The sequence below is a fragment of the Nothobranchius furzeri genome, chromosome 3 (assembly GCF_043380555.1).
Source record: "Nothobranchius furzeri strain GRZ-AD chromosome 3, NfurGRZ-RIMD1, whole genome shotgun sequence".
Classification (NCBI taxonomy): domain Eukaryota; kingdom Metazoa; phylum Chordata; class Actinopteri; order Cyprinodontiformes; family Nothobranchiidae; genus Nothobranchius; species Nothobranchius furzeri.
The window spans coordinates 66864159-66880904 of record NC_091743.1 but is presented as its reverse complement, the minus strand read 5'-3'; the positions used below and the strand labels follow the sequence as shown (position 1 = coordinate 66880904).

The 16746-nt window shown below is 41.1% G+C and overlaps 1 protein-coding gene across 1 annotated transcript; it reads right to left on the bottom strand.

The window, feature by feature from the left end:
- Window positions 1–8156: 8156 nt before the first annotated feature.
- On the bottom strand, window positions 8157–14798 carry slc2a11a (solute carrier family 2 member 11a). Its single transcript, XM_054730786.2, has 12 exons — window positions 14709–14798; window positions 14458–14556; window positions 14046–14206; window positions 13713–13837; window positions 13518–13647; window positions 13260–13408; window positions 12859–13046; window positions 12222–12332; window positions 10579–10680; window positions 9999–10071; window positions 9083–9210; window positions 8157–8496 (listed from the first exon to the last, which is right to left on the bottom strand). The coding sequence occupies exons 1-12, from the start codon at window positions 14718–14720 to the stop codon at window positions 8284–8286; spliced, it is 1491 nt and encodes a 496-aa protein (XP_054586761.2). The 5' UTR covers window positions 14721–14798; the 3' UTR covers window positions 8157–8283.
- Between the last annotated feature and the right edge of the window lie 1948 nt (window positions 14799–16746).

The window sequence follows — 16746 nt, the reverse complement described above, 5'->3', positions numbered from 1 at the left end:
CACAGTCAGAACCCGTCCCCCCACACGTAGGCGGAGGGAGGCTACCCTCTCATTCACTGGGGTAAACCCCAACGTACAGGCACCAAGATGGGGGGCAACTAGTATGCCCACCCCTGCTAGGCGCCTCTCAGTGGGTGCAAATCCAGAGTGGTAGAAAGTCCAAGGAAACTGGTTCCAGAGCCAGAGCCATGTGTTGAGGTGAGTCCAACTATATCTAGTCGGAACCTCTCAACCTCACACACCAACTCAGGCTCCTTCCCCACCAGAGAGGTGACATTCCATGTGCCAAGAGCCAGCTTCTGTAGCTGAGGATCAGACCGCCAAGGTCCCCGCCCTCGACTACCACCCGTCACACACTGCACCTGACCCCTTTGGCCCCTCCCACAAGTGGTGAGCCCATGGGAAGGGGGACCCACATTTCTTCTTCGGGCTGTGCCCGGCCGGGCTCCATGGGTGAAAGCCCGGCCACCAGGCGCTCGCTAATGTGCCCCACCTCCAGGCCTGGGTCCAGAGGGGGGCCCCGGTGACCCACGTCCGGGCAAGGGAACACAGTTTCCATTTATATAATTCATCATAAGAGGTCTTTGGGCTGCTCTTTGTCTGATCCCTCACCTAGGACCTGTTTGCCATGGGTGACCCTACCAGAGGCAGAAAGCCTCAGACAACTTAGCTCCTAGGATCATTGAGACACTCAAACCCCTCCACCACGGTAAGGTGGCAGCCTTATTAAATAAAAATAAAACAGTACTGACACAAAAACAGCTTTTTAAAAAATAAAACGTCCACGTTGGCCGGTAATCAAACCTGGATCTGGCTGATGGGGAGCCTAAGTCTCTTCCCCTTCTGGTTGGCTCATGGGTCCCCAATCAAAAAATAAAAATAAAAAAGAATGTTAGTGAACAGGGCTATAAAAGTTATTTTCTTGTTTTTCTGAGCTTTGCCTTACGTCCTGAGTCACATCTGTCAGGCTTTTCATATCCTAGAGTTTCACCATCTGTTTTCTATTAGAAGCCAATGCAGGAGGTAGCTGTAGGAGACTATTCTCATGTTCAGCCTGCATGAAACACTCAGAGTGACCAATTATAATAAAAAATAATCATTAAAGAATTTTTTTTCAGTGAGGTTGACCTACACTCACCTAAAGGACTATTAGGAACACCTGTTCAACTTCTTCTTAATGCAATTACCTAATCAACCAATCACATGGCAGCTGCTTCAGTGCATTTATGGGTGTGGTCCTGGTCAAGACCATCTCCTGAACTGCAAACTGACTGTCAGAATGGGAAAGAAAGGTGATTTAAGCCATTTTGAGTGTGGCATGTTTGTTGGTGCCAGACGGGCCAGTCTGAGTATTTCACAATCTGCTCAGTTACTGGGATTTTCACCCACAACTATTTCTAGGGTTTACAAAAAATGGTGTGAAAAGGGAAAAGCATCCAGTATGCAGCAGTCCTGTGGGCCAAAATGCCTTGTTGATTCTAGAGGTCAGAGGAGAATGGGCCAACTAATTCAAGCTGATAGAAGAGCAACTTTGACTGGAATAACCACTCGTTACAACAGAGGAATGCAGCAAATCATTTGTGAAGCCCCAACACGCCCAACCTTGAGGCGGATGGGCTACAACAGCAGAAGACCCCACCGGGTACCACCCGTCTCCACTACAAACAGGAAAAAGAGGCTACAGTTTGCACCAGCTCACCAAAATTGGACAGTTGAAGACTGGAAAATGTTGCCTCGTATGATGAGTCTGGATTTCTGTCGAGACCTTCAAATGGTAGAGTCAGAATTTGGCGGAAACAGATTGAGAACATGGAGACATCATGCCTTGTTACCTCTGTGTATGCTGGTGGTGGTGTAATGGTGTGGGGGATATTTTCTTGGCACACTTTAGGCCCCTTAGTGCCAACTGGGCATGGTTTAAATGCCACGGGCTACCTGAGCATTGTTTCTGACCATGTCCATCCCTTCATGACCACCATGTACCATCCTCTGATGGCTACTTCCAGCTGGATAATGCACCATGTCATAAAGCTTCAATCATTTCAAATTGGTTTCTTGAACATGACAATGAGTTCACTGTACTACAACGGCCCCCGCAGCCACCAGATCTCAACCCGATAGAGCATCTTTGGGATGTGATGGAACGGGAGCTTCGTGCCCTGGATGTGCATCCCATCAACTGCAAGATGCTATCCTATCAAGGGCTTTCAGCACCTTGTTGAATCAATGCCACGTAGAATTGAGGCAGTTCTGAAGGCGAAAGGGGGTCAAAACCCGTATTAGTATGGTGTTCCTAATAATCCTTTAGGGGAGTGTATATATTGACCTATTGACCTATCACAGATTCGTTAGATTTCCAAAATGTGCCCCCCCCAATAATAAACCCGGTCCTATGCCCTTGGGTGAAACTCAACAAAACAAAAGGCAACACTCTGGATTTACTGGTGCATCTATGTTTCAACTCTTACCTATTCATGAGATTTGGATTGTGGCTGAATGAATGAGATCCTAGATACACAAGTTCCTCACCTGGGTCTTTTACCACTGCAATTTGCTGGATAAACTTGAAAAATTTAAACCAGTTGCAACATTGCTTAAATCAACCTTTGGGCTCAATTCAAGTCACCAAAGAGACAAGTTCAATTACGCTTCACTCTTTAGACCTCAAGGAGCTATCACATGTCCCATATAGTAATTAGGAAGTCATTTAAAACCAAATACATTTACAAGTGAAAACAAACAAAAAAAAAATTTTTTTTTGTTGCAATTTCAGTGTTTGAAGCATAACTTCTTTTCTTCTTGTAGTTCAGTTTGTTAAAATCCTCCATGATCTCAACCATAGTCTTCCCTTTGATCTCTGGGATGAAAAAAAAACATGAACATGGCACTGAAAACGGAGTCAACCACAAAAATCAGGAAGCAGTACTGTCCGAAGGCCTCCTGGAAAGACATGAAATCCAAAATCCAAAATAGTCTTCTATCCCTATTTCCCTATTTCCTGCATTAACCCAAGACCTGGAGACAAAATGAGCAAAAGATTAAAAGAGCACAGAAAATGCTAATAAAGAACAACAATAAACATACCAACGTTATTCCCATAGAGAAATCTTCCCAGCAGGATCATCTCATAAGACTTCGCCATTCGACTGAAGACCATGAGCAAGGCAGCAACAGCGGCCACAATGTTGTTTATCAGGAGAGACTTTTTACTGCAAAGTTAGGTTTATTTATAGATTTACACCTTTTTAAAATGTATACCATTTTTCTCTGAATCAGGTTGCATCTGTGCGTGTCTTGTCTCACCGTCCGTAGCGGACAGACAGGCTGCCACTGTGCATGGCTCTGACCCAGGCTTCCAGACTCGGCACAGCCACAATGAAGGACCAGATGAGCTGGTTGGTGGACCCGTCCACTAGAGTCCTGTATCTGTGTATCGAGGTGGAGTTCACAAATCTGTGAACATGCTGCAGGAAGGTTTGACAGGTCAGGTCTTCAAAACAAGTCAGATCTGTTCCTGTGTTTCTCAAGCACACTCATACTCTCCAGAATAGACTTGGTATTCCTCTCTGCTGCAGGTTCAGATGGAACTGACGGAGAACTCGTAGGATTTTACTGCTGCTTTTTTTGAGCTGAACGAAAGAAATATTGATGGACAAAAACTCTTTTAAACTAAAACAAATTGCAGAACTTATCACAGTGTAAATGATTTTCAGTGTAAAGTAGTTTCATTGTTCACGAGTGAGGGAAAAATGGAGCACAAGTTTGACAGGCAGATTGGTGCAGCATCTGAAGTGATGCGGGCGTTGAATCAGTCTGTTGTGGTGAAAAGAGAGCTGAGTTAGAAGGTGGAGCCCTCGGTTTACCGGTTGATCCATGTACCCTCACCTATGGTCATGAGCTTTGGGAGTGACCAAAAGAACGAGATCACAGATGCAAGTAGCCAAAATGAGTTTTCTCTGCAGGGTGTCAGCGCTCTCCCTTAGGGTGAGAAGCTCGGAGTAAATCCACTGCTCCTCCACATTGAGAGGAGCCAGTTGGGGTGGCTCGGGCATGTAGTTAGGATGTCTTCCTGGACACCTCCTTGGTGAGGTTTTCCTGGCATGTCCAACTGGGAGGAAACATAAAGGATGACCCAGGACACACGAGAGGGACTATGTTTCTCGTCTGGCCAGGGAACGCCTTAGGATTCACGAAGCTGGCCCAAGTGCCTGGGGAGAGGGCGGTCTGGACCTCTCTGCTTAGGCTGCTGTCCCCACGACCCGACCCCGGATAAGCGACTGAAAATGGATAGATGGATGGAACTGTTTTATAGAGGAACAGCTCAATCACATAAATGTTTGGCTCCATTTTTCAGTTGAACTACAGCTATTATATCATTGAACTGTAAAACTTGAGTTAATGATGTTAGTTGATTCATCACAGGAATGAAGTCCAAAGGAGAGCTTTCTTTTTTTTATTAACATAAAGGTTTTACATCATCAGGCTTTGGATCAATATAAACAAACAAAACCAAAGTGCAGATAGAATTTCAACATTTTTATTTAATATAATAGAAAAATAATGTTTTGAGGAAAAACTAGTGGAGGAATAACATTTTAACCCTGATATTTCAGATTGTCTCAAAAACATTTCTGGTTGCTGTAATAGTGGATTATGTGTGTATTTAGGTGCATGTTTAGCAAAAATAAACTGAACAAAATCTGAGGTGTGAGAACCTCCCTAAAAGCCCATATCTACAAATTAAAGCTCTTATTAATACATGATATCAATAAATGAAACAAATCAAACATGACAGCATCAATAACTTAATTTTTAGTGATCATTTTAGGTCTCAGCATTGAAGCTAGGACCATGCAGGGATCAATTTGAGCAGATCTCACCTCTGCTGGAGAGGAGATAACAGAAACTTGGATCCCGTATTGAAACGATCCTCCGATTCCCAGAACCAGTGCCAGCAGGTAAAGCCTCCAGTACTGCAGCTGACGTGGAAAAAAAGACTCAAAATGTTTCAAGCCTCAACACAGAATTAAAAAATGGCAGATTGTTTACGCAGGGCAGCTAAAAAAAAAACAAGACAAAGTTTCTTGTAAGCAGAGGGATGCAACAAAGTACACAATGAGTTTACTTTAAAAGGTATTTTTAATGACGATTTAGACTTCTGGAACTGTTTCAGATTGTTTAGGTAAAACATTTTAATGTTGGGAATAATAACATGGCATTTAACAAACCTATAGAAAAAAGAAGTGTATATAAATGCTAAAATCTATTTAAAAATTACCTCTAGTGCATGATAAAAAAACTAATGAAATGTACAGGGAGTGCAGAATTATTAGGGAAATGAGTATTTTGTCCACATCATCCTCTTCATGCATGTTGTCTTACTCCAAGCTGTATAGGCTCGAAAGCCTACTACCAGTTAAGCATATTAGGTGATGTGCATCTCTGTAATGAGAAGGGGTGTGGTCTAATGACATCAACACCCTATATCAGGTGTGCATAATTATTAGGCAATTCCCTTTCCTTTGGCAAAATGGGTCAAAAGAAGGACTTGACAGGCTCAGAAAAGTCAAAAATAGTGAGAAATCTTGCAGAGGGATGCAGCAGTCTTAAAATTGCAAAGCTTCTGAAGCGTGATCATCGAACAATCAAGCATTTCATTCAAAATAGTCAACAGGGTCGCAAGAAGCGTGTGGACAAACCAAGGCGCAAAATAACTGCCCATGAACTGTGAAAAGTCAAGCGTGCAGCTGCCAAGATGCCACTTGCCACCAGTTTGGCCATATTTCAGAGCTGCAACATCACTGGAGTGCCCAAAAGCACAAGGTGTGCAATACTCAGAGACATGGCCAAGGTAAGAAAGGCTGAAGGACGACCACCACTGAACAAGACACACAAGCTGAAACGCCAAGACTGGGCCAAGAAATATGTCAAGACTGATTTTTCTAAGGTTTTATGGACTGATGAAATGAGAGTGAGTCTTGATGGGCCAGATGGATGGGCCCGTGGCTGGATTGGTAAAGGGCAGAGAGCTCCAGTCCGACTCAGACGCCAGCAAGGTGGAGGTGGAGTACTGGTTTGGGCTGGTATCATCAAAGATGAGCTTGTGGGGCCTTTTCGGGTTGAGGATGGAGTCAAGCTCAACTCCCAGTCCTACTGCCAGTTTCTGGGAAGACACCTTCTTCAAGCAGTGGTACAGGAAGAAGTCTGCATCCTTCAAGAAAAACATGATTTTCATGCAGGACAATGCTCCATCACACGCGTCCAAGTACTCCACAGCGTAGCTGGCAAGAAAGGGTATAAAAGAAGAAAAACTAATGACATGGCCTCCTTGTTCACCTGATCTGAACCCCATTGAGAACCTGTGGTCAATCATCAAATGTGAGATTTACAAGGAGGGAAAATAGTACACCTCTCTGAACAGTGTCTGGGAGGCTGTGGTTGCTGCTGCACGCAATGTTGATGGTGAACAGATCAAAACACGACAGAATCCATGGATGGCAGGCTTGAGTGTCCTTGCAAAGAAAGGTGGCTATATTGGTCGCTGATTTGTTTTTTGTATTGTTTTTGAATGTCAGAAATGTATATTTGGGTGTGTGGAGATGTTATACTGGTTTCACTGGTAAAAATAAATAATTTAAATGGGTATATATTAAGTTGCCTAATAATTATGCACAGTAATAGTCACTTGCACACACAGATATCCCCCTAAAATAGCTAAAACTAAAAACTACTTCCAAAAACATTCAGCTTTGATATTAATGAGTTTTTTTGGGTTCATTGAGAACATGGCGGTTGGTCAATAATAAAATTATTCCTCAAAAATACAACTTGCCTAATAATTCTGCACTCGCTGTGTATGTTTTAGGCTTCAGTCTGCATCTTTCATAAAGGACATGTCCAGGACAATTTCAGAAACATACCTCCTACCTTTTTGGATGTGAACTCCTTAATTCCTTCAGACACATTGGATGCAGGCAGCAGAATAAGTGAATGTTCAGCATGTTTGATATAAGCATCAGAAAGTTACACATCTGGCTTTAGTTCACCTTTTGTGCTATTAATTTGAGGAAGATCATCATGTTCTGATGTGAGTAGCAGATGCTGCCAGATTAAATATGGTCAGCCTGGCATGTTCCTGTGTTTGTTAAATCTACTCCCTGATATTTAGTAACAGATTAAATTTAAACCGTCTACGAAATCTACAGCAACAAACTCATTAAAAAATTGATTAAATTTGTATAATCTAGAGGTAAAAGAAACTTTCAGGTACAATTATTCAATATGCATCTTTGTTTGGTGTTTTTATTCATTTTTAGAAAGAAGAATGGATCAATAACTTGTGGGATTGATAATCCTTTGCAGTTATGGCTTGCTTTTAGCACCCCCTAGTGCCCGCCTAGTAGAACTAAAAGGGAAACTTATCTCCTTGTTATGCGTTCCTATTTTTAAACACTTTAATCTATCTGCTGAAATGTCTTCTCAGCCTGCATTAGTTTCTACAGGAGCAGTTTATCACTAAATTAAACAAATCAGCTGTGTTCATGATCTAACATGCAGGAAACTGCTGGAAGCAGACTGCAGCGTGGCATGCCAGCTCCACCGGTAAGTCCAGCAGAGACCGGACCGGCTCTCTGAAGTTGTGATATTGTGACATTTCATGAACCACGTTAAAGGTCATTTTAGCACATACTGGCTCAAGAAAATGATTTAAAAATATGAAAAAGTTGCATAGTATGCATTTGATGATAAAAGTTAAGACCTTAAGACTCTCACACCAACTCATTCATTTCATTTAAACAAACTCTTTTGTTTTCTCAACCATGTTGAGTCAACCTGAGAAAACAATCACAAAAGTTGTCAATGTCACATTTTTTTGTAGCTCTACCATGTTTGATAATGACCTTTTGAAAACGTATTAAACATAAAAAATCTATTTGTTCAACAAAGATACAGTATTTGCTAGTAAAAAAAACAATGAATTTGTCTTGATTATGACCTGTAAGTGGTCTGTATTTGATGTAGCGCCTTGTAGAGTCTTAGAACCCCCTAAGGCACTTTACAACACAGTCATTCACCCATGCACACACATTCACACCCTGTTGGTGATGAGCTACATTGCAGCCAAAGCACAGGTGCCACTGGTGCCTCCAACCACCACCAGCAGGCAAGGTGGGTTAAGTGTCTATATCAAATACAGACCATCTACTATAAATTAAAGGCACAGACTTTAAAGTCCCAGTAAAAGTAAAACCAACATTAAAAAGTTTTTCAGCAGTGATCCTTCTAAAAGGCTGTGGAAAGACACGCTTGACCCTGCTGATACACAGTCTGCGATTCAAATATTTTGTCGTGTCCTTTAAAGTTGATCTTGTGGAATTCCTGTGTGATGGCTGACAGAGACTTTCCTTTTGTTTCAGGCAGAAACAAGCTGATATACAGCGCTGACGACAAGCAGACAACTGCGAAAGGAACAAAACAGTATTCTCTCAATCCGCTCTGAAAAAGAAAAAGGAAAGCAAAGTTATTCATTCTACTCTGAAGTAAAAACAAAATTATTTTACAGCGTTGAATCTTTAGTTGGTCAGGAAAACTAAAACCTTAATGACAAAACTAAGAATTTTCTCCATCAAGAGTATTTCCCCTAAAATTAATCCGATACTTTTTAGATTGATTTTAAATCTCAATCCAAAACTTGCATTATTTTGCTTTTTATTTAAAACTTAACAGCACAGACGTGCAGACAACAGAGTGCATTAGAGTCATTAAATTAATGCATTATTGATCCCAGATCAGTATTTGCTAAATTCGGCTGTGGACTGATCACCAGCTGATCATCATAAACACCAGCTAGTGAAATAAAAAGAGCCGCCAATGTTTATATGAAAGGTAAAGGCAGCCCTATGAGTTGTTCTGACCCAACTGTTTTATCCCACAGCAAATTAGATGTTTTATTCATGTGGTATTTTTCTTAAATCAAGCAGATTAAAGGTAAAACTAACTGAAGCGATTTAAAACATTTTAACTTGGTTGTTCTTGAGCTTCTTAAGGTGTGTTAAGTGTGTGGATTAAGTGTGGGACTGACCACCAGAAAAGGGAAAATCATCCCTACGACAAACAGGTTGAGCCACATCATGGAGCCAGCGACCATGTAGGCAGCCGGGCGAGCGGTCTGATTAAAGATCTCAGTGGGGAGAACACCGGTCACTCCAGCTGTAAGAAAAACAATTTTTTGGGACAATCGGGAAATATTTTTTCATATATTTGAAGTCAAACTCAGTAATCAGAAATTTTACTGAAACACACACTAAAACAGGTTGTAGTGAATAATATAAATTAATGTACTTTGAGAAATAGTTAAATAAGTAAAATACTAAATCCAGCACTCATGAGAATGAGACCCATTTCCACAATTGGACCTTCTGGGTACTTTTAAGTTTTTTATCTTCACAACATGCGCGTCTCCATTTCACCGGGCCTTTCTGAAAGGACCACTTTTGGGACCAAACAAGTATCTAAACTAGGTATACTTGCACATGACCCTGTAGAGTTGCTGAGCAGAAATCCCCCGAAAACGTAATTCAGGAAGCTTTGTGGTTTGATACAGAGCACCATAAATCTCGGTGTGTCTTCTGGTCATTGAACGCAGCTTTTTACATCACATGGCCGCTCCCCTTTTGTCGTAAATGGATTAAATGAGAGCATAAAACGTTTTAAATGATATTAATGTTTCTGCATGGCCTTTGGCATTGATAAATGGTCAATCATTCACTGCCAAAACAGTCACGATATCTAGACATCCTAGCAAAGTCCTGAAAGGACTGATTTGCTTGGAGCGGAGAGGACAAAGCCATCGAATTTCCCTGTCACCTTTCCTCCTCCCAGAATTTATCCAGTACTCCTACAGTTGAAACATTACTTTTGTTATTTTCTGTAGTAAATTACTGTGTTTCTGTAAATATGATAGTTGTCAAATTTACAAAGAAATCTCTATAACTTACCCGGCCCCATGCCAAAGCTGAGAATATAGGTGAAGATGCAGGCCATACTCAGGTAAGGCATCCAGGAAATGTGCTGCAATTTGATAAATATTAGACATACTTCATAACGGGATGAATTAGAACAACTTTGAAAACTTCAAAACCCTAAAAATCCTACAAGAAAGGAAAAGTATTTAAAGATGCATTATGTAGAAATTAAGTAAGAATGACATCCTGTGGTAACATTTGGTTACTGCAACCACTTTAAACAACTCTGGAGCTTTTTGTGTAAAATTACAATTGTCAGCGCTGCAGTGTTAGCTCGCAGAAGACATGGCAACCTCACACTCACTGGTGGTAAACAGTTATTACGTACCTACTTCCTGTGTTTTTAAAGGAGAAAAACTGACAATCCCCGCAGCCAGCTGGATATGAAATATAAAGTATAACCTTCCTCCCAAAATGACTGAAACAACTCTTTTGGGATTTTCTCACTGTAAAATTCTCAATATATTCTTACATAATGCACCTTTAAGACACTTTTAGACTATTCAAAATACAATCTTACACTTTATTTTCATACAATTCATAATATTACCACCTCAAGCAACAGAGCAATGGTGAAGACGATTGCCCAGATGGCCATGAGAAGAAAACCTCCCATCAACATGAACCTTCGACCTACATGCTCTATCAGCAGGTTCTGAAAAAGTCAAAACATGAATCGCTTCATTTTTGTTTTGTCAGACATAAAATGTATTCATGCTCATGGAATAAATAAGGATTCAATTAGCTTTCTGTTTTTTTAATGAATATTCATGTATGCTGATGTTTAATAAGCAAATTTAAAGTTTGAAAATGTGAAGTTATTTTAAAAATTGTCAAAGAGGCCAAAAGTCTTCATGAGCAGCTCTAACTGCAGTTGTTTAAATGTTTTGGGCTAAGAAGCTAGAGTTAGTTTAACCCCCACTCAGTTTACATTTTAAGGAGGGTGCAGGCAGATGTCCAGTCGTTGAAAAACATTGGCGGCTTTGTAACATATAACCATGAAAAACACGGGTCAAAAGTATGTATAGGGCTCGGGTCTGGCATCTTTGGGCCATATTAGATGCTGTTTCCTTCTGGCCGGCCCGGGGTCCTGCGCCTGCCAATGACGCCTGCCGATGACGTCACACTAAATGATTGGCTTAACGTACGACTTACGGGAGTTACGTTACCCCTATCAAAAACATTTAAGGAGTAAGAAACACAAATTTAATAACAAAACTGCTAAACTCCTTCCAAAACATATGTGAAAGAACAGAATCAAAAAAGAGATGCAATATATCATGGCCAAGCGGGATTGTCGTAGTATGATGACGTCATCGGCAGGTGCAGGACCCGGAGCAGATCCGGAAACTACAGCGCCAGAAAACTAGAATCAGCATTGCATTCACTCAATGGAATTACCCAAAGGAAAGTCAAAGTCTGAGAAGTCATGCTGAGGTTGCATGCTTTCTACTCCACAGGTAAAAACATTTACCTTAATGTTTTTATAAACTAGCAGCAGTCATGGCGATATGGCGTAAAATTACCCTGAAATGTATGTACTGTCCCCTAGCTCCACATAACTACACACTGCCACTTTAAATGAAATTCATGGCACATATAAAACCTATAATATATTGTCCCATAGACTCCCATTCATTGTTTTGACAGTATGGGACCCATGGACCAGAAGTACTTGGGTGTGACTTAGGCTCCCGAAGCAAAACATCTAAAAAGTTAGGCCAGTCTCAGATAAGAAATATATCAAATAAATATTTTACAACATTTACACTTTAGTTTAAAATGCATGCAAACTCCAATAAATTAAACTTTATTCTTGATCAAGCAGTCACAATGAGAAACTTAGACAAACAAAGCTGCCATAAAAGCAGAGAACCGCTGCTTTGCAGAACCTGAAGGTCCAACCAGGGTGAGCAAATTGTTTTTTAAGACAGTAAATGATTGGGAAACAAACTGGAAATGTAATAATGAGAGCTGCGTTGGTCACATGCAGAAAATAGAAGATGATGCATCAGTGTGTTTTGCTGTCATTCTGCCATCTTCTTTTTAAACCACTCAGCATGTGTGTGAGTTCAGAAGTGTGTGTGTGATTAGATGGAAATGTTAACTCGTGTACTAAAGCTCTAGGAGGAATTCAAGCACCTCCCTTTCATCTTTAATGGGTTACATAATGTGACGGCGATGGCTGATACTTACACACATAATGCACGCTGTGAATTCACAGGTTCCAGTACCAATGGTGACATACTGGATTTGATCATTAGATAGTCCAGCCTCTTTAAACACATATGATGCGTAGACGTAAATCTGTGAAAAAGAACAGAAGTCATGAGAAAGCTAAGGTCTGATGGGGTTTAAATGGTCATAGGCTGATTATGATTATTTGTACATTCAGTAATTGTGTTAATACAAAACCCTCCTTAAACCTGGAAGGCATGCGATTAAAAGCTACTAAACTCACTAATAATTAATCAGGATTTGCTGCAGAGGCATCAAGTAGCTCTGAATATTTATTCTTTATAAAGTATGTGTAAAGAATAGGAATAAATCAACCAATAATGGACTTCAGTTTATGGCATATTTGTCTTCCACATAAGTACTGAGCCTTAAAGAAGATGATGATGCTTCATCACCAGTGTACATTATTTATGTGTTTTGCAGGAACACTATACAGAACTCCTGTTCCGTAACACAAACTGCTGATGAATCATCTCACGTTTCCCATCAGCATCACAACTAGAGCATCTGATACCATTCTGCTCTCCAGCTTCACTTCCATCGATCCACGCTAAACATCCATCAGGCTTTGGAGTCAAGAGACGATGACGCTTACCGAGTCGTTTCCACAGAGCTGCATGGCACTGCTGATGATGACGACGGAGATGAGCTGCCAGCGAACAGAGCGATCGGTGAGGAGCTCCCAGGGTCGGCTCGGCCTCAGGCCTCTGGTTTCATCCTGTTCCTGCAGGATCTCATCGAGCTCGCTGCTCTGGACCTCGCCGCCTCGCAGACGCCTCAGGGCTGGAAAAAAACAAAACTTAAACATCAGCACAAAAACAGGAGCAGAAAGTATCTCCACTTATTTCTAACGAGATGTTAAAAAGCATTGTAAAAATATCAGATGAGACATAGTTAATGGCAAGATCTACTTATTGTTTCTTATCTTACATTACACACACAAGCTAAAACAGAACCAATAAATGTAAAGAAGGCTACCTCATGTCAGTAACGCACCATTGATACAAGCTTCTTTGTCCCCTCGATCAATGAGCAGGAATCTGGGACTCTCTGGGAACCACGGCAGGCTCAGGAGCTGGATAAAGCCAGGAATGGCATTACTGGCAAGGAGGTACTGCCAACACGACTCGCTTCCCAAAATCTCTCTGTAAATAAATAATCCTGATTATTATTACTGTACATGCCTTTCTATTACAGCTATTCTCATTTTCTTCTTCTTTAATTACAGATCAGCCAGGATTACTGAGAGCAGACCTGAGTCCGACTACTTGTCCCAACACTACGCCGAACGCTGTGAAAACAGCCGAGGACAGCGAGACGGCTCCTCTCAGGTTCTTTGGTGCACTTTCTCCAAAATACATGGGCTGCACATTCATGCTGATTCCTGCATCACAAGCACAGTTTACGTATTTGTAAAGTGAGAGGTTACATTTTTCTACATTTACATACCTGCATTTATTCCAATAAGAACCCGTGAGATAATGATCATCTCGAACGACCTGGCAGCCCGACTTGTCAGTGCAAAGAGAGCGCCGCTCATGAGAAAAATGTTGTTCAGCAGCAGACAATTCTTTCTTGAAAACGGAAGAATTTCGTGTTAAAAGTTTGCAGATTTGTGCTGAAAACGGCAGGTTCATGATGTGGGTTGTGAATGTAAATAAACCACATGAAATTCATCAGAACTTGCAGAATCACGTGTTATTGCATTCTGAAGGTAAAGTAAATGAACAATCACTTGTGACACCAAAAGGTTTGTCATTCACTGTCCTCATTTCATATTACCTGCCAAAGCGAATGGTCATAGGTCCTGCAATAAGAGCTCCTGCTAACCCCCCCAGTGAGAAGATAGAAACAATGATTGTCCACAGCAGCGTTACTTGGTAGTCCAGCAACTGGATGTCCCATCGCTGCTGGAACGTCTCGTTGATAAACGCTTGAATAAACTGTAAGAAATTATCAACAAACCCTGAATTAGTCACATGAGATGACTAATCGCCCTAATTCTGATTTTACTTTGATTTGTTTTTAACCAGATGTGTCAATTTGTGTTGAACAACACTCTGACCTAAATACGAAAGGATGCTCGGCTCATGCTGACATCACAAAAGGCATTTATTAGTATTGTTAATAGATAGTTATGTTAGTATTAGGCATTTTAGACTGCAACACTCACTTCACACAATAGGTAACTTACAATGGTGGGAGCATTCATTATAGCCAGGTTGTATCCATACTGCAGAGTTCCTCCGATGGCTGCAGAAGCAACCATGAGGACCAGAGTGCCTGGACTGCTCTGTAAGGACAAAGACAGACGATAAGAAGTGTGGACAATGTCAAAAACTACCAACTATTATTGCAGTTTGGAAAATTTCTAACGTAAATACAAAATTAACCTTACAGATTAAATGTTAGCTAAATAGTCAGCTAGTTTAAGGAGTTATTTACCTTCTGGGACATAGTTACGTGAAGTCCTAGAGCAGCAGCAGCAGCTTGAGTCAAGTAGAGCTCTGGGCTTGATTGGCTGAAATAACTGCACCAACTCCAGCGGAGTCCTGCCGGCAGAGCAATGACTTACCGCTAAATACAGACGTTTTAAAATAATTCATGTCTCTTTTAATAATTGACAGCGAGCGCACATGCACGGATAGTTCAGGTACAGGTGAACGCTGTCACGTGACTCCACGTAATGAGTGTGTGAAAGGTGGTGTGTGAAAGTTTAATGACGTTTCCATGACCACATCTGCTGTGAGGAACATTTGCATTTCAGACTAAAATACTAAATTTAACTTTTAAACCGTTATTGTCACATAAAATAATTTGGTTTTAGTAGATTACAAAGTTTTTTTTAACTCTTACACTTTTTTCAGTTAACATTAAATCCTGTAATTGATTATTTGTTAACATATGTTTTTGCATTTAATTGTGCCTAAAATGCCCTTTCTGTTTCCGTGTGTTTTATTTTGTTTGCAGTAAAGTGCTTCATATTACACAAAACTGGAAAAGTGCTTTATAAATAAAGTTTGATTAATTGATCCAGCCACTTTTATTCACACTGGGCACAGAGAGCTTTGTGGCTTCCCCAGTCAAGAAATATACAAAATTATCTTGTAAGACTTTAACCATGTAAGTTAAAATGTGTTTTATCAATTTCCCCTATGTTATTCAAAATATTTATATATAATTGTATAAAGAGGGATGTTATGAAATGTAAACACTGGTGTTTTATTGACACAAATGTTTTTTTAAACGCTAGCTTGTGTCCAGCAGATGGTGCTGATCGTTGGAAAAACAAATAAACAGCAGCAGCTTTCGCTCATGTTGGTTTAAAGCTTGAAAGGAAAAAAGGTGATGTAAACGTTTTAGAAATGACATCACTAACAGATACATCAGTTTACACGTCCAGTTGTGCTTAAAATGTACAAATAAGGAAACTGGACAAGTGGTGGACATGAAGCAGATGCAGCATCGTTGTTTTTGAGAAATAAAACAAAAATCCAGAGATGCTTCATCTTTTAGCTAATCGTCTATGAGTGTCTAATTGTACTGTATAATTTGGCACTTTTGTGCATCTTAGTTAACTTAAGTAGTTGAAACTGTCAGTGTTACGCCATCTTCAGGTTAAAACTCTGCACTGTATTTGAATTTAAATCTGCCATTGCTATTGGCTATGAGGTGCACAATGACTTTAGCTGGTACATTGTGATGTCACAATGTCATTGGGAGCCTGTGTTTGTTAAAGGCTCTGCCCTCTTGGTCAGGTAACAACATTTGGGGCTGCCATCTTGGAATCATGTGAGCGGAGAACACACTTTGATTGGCCACAAGAATATTTCAGCTCAGCCTTTTTGTGCCATGTTTGGATGCAAATCTCGGCGCAAAACAACTGAGATGACCGCGACGCCACACTGCCCCTTTGCTTATAGCTGCGACCAATTGCTGGGGCTAAGACAGCACAGCCATGCCGGTGTTCAGCATGAGATTCCCGCGGTGACCAAGAGGAACTACTGTGGCTGCAGAGCGGGGAAAACGCGATGACTCAGGAGGAAAAGATTCTGTCCTGCTCTCCCGTCTGTGGTTACTGGCAATGTCAGATCGCTGGTTAATAAGATGGAGGAGATCGCAACGCTAACAAGGACAGAGAAAGTTTTCCGAGAATGCAGTGTTATGTGTTACACGGAGACATGGCTGCACAAAAACATCCCGGACCAGGTGGTGGATATAAACAGATTTACGTGTGTGAGAGCGGACAGGGACTCGGGCAGCTGTGAGAAGAAGAGGGGAGGAGGACTCGTTCTTTATGTTAACAACCGATGGTGTTCCCCCAGTCACGTTAAGGTGAGGATGGCTGTGTGTAACAAACACATAGAACTGTTGGCGGTCGGTCTCCGACCATATTATCTACCGCGTGAGCTTTCCCTCGCCATTATCATCATTGTTTACATCGCTCCTGATGCCAACGCGGCGCAGGCGTGTGACGTCATCA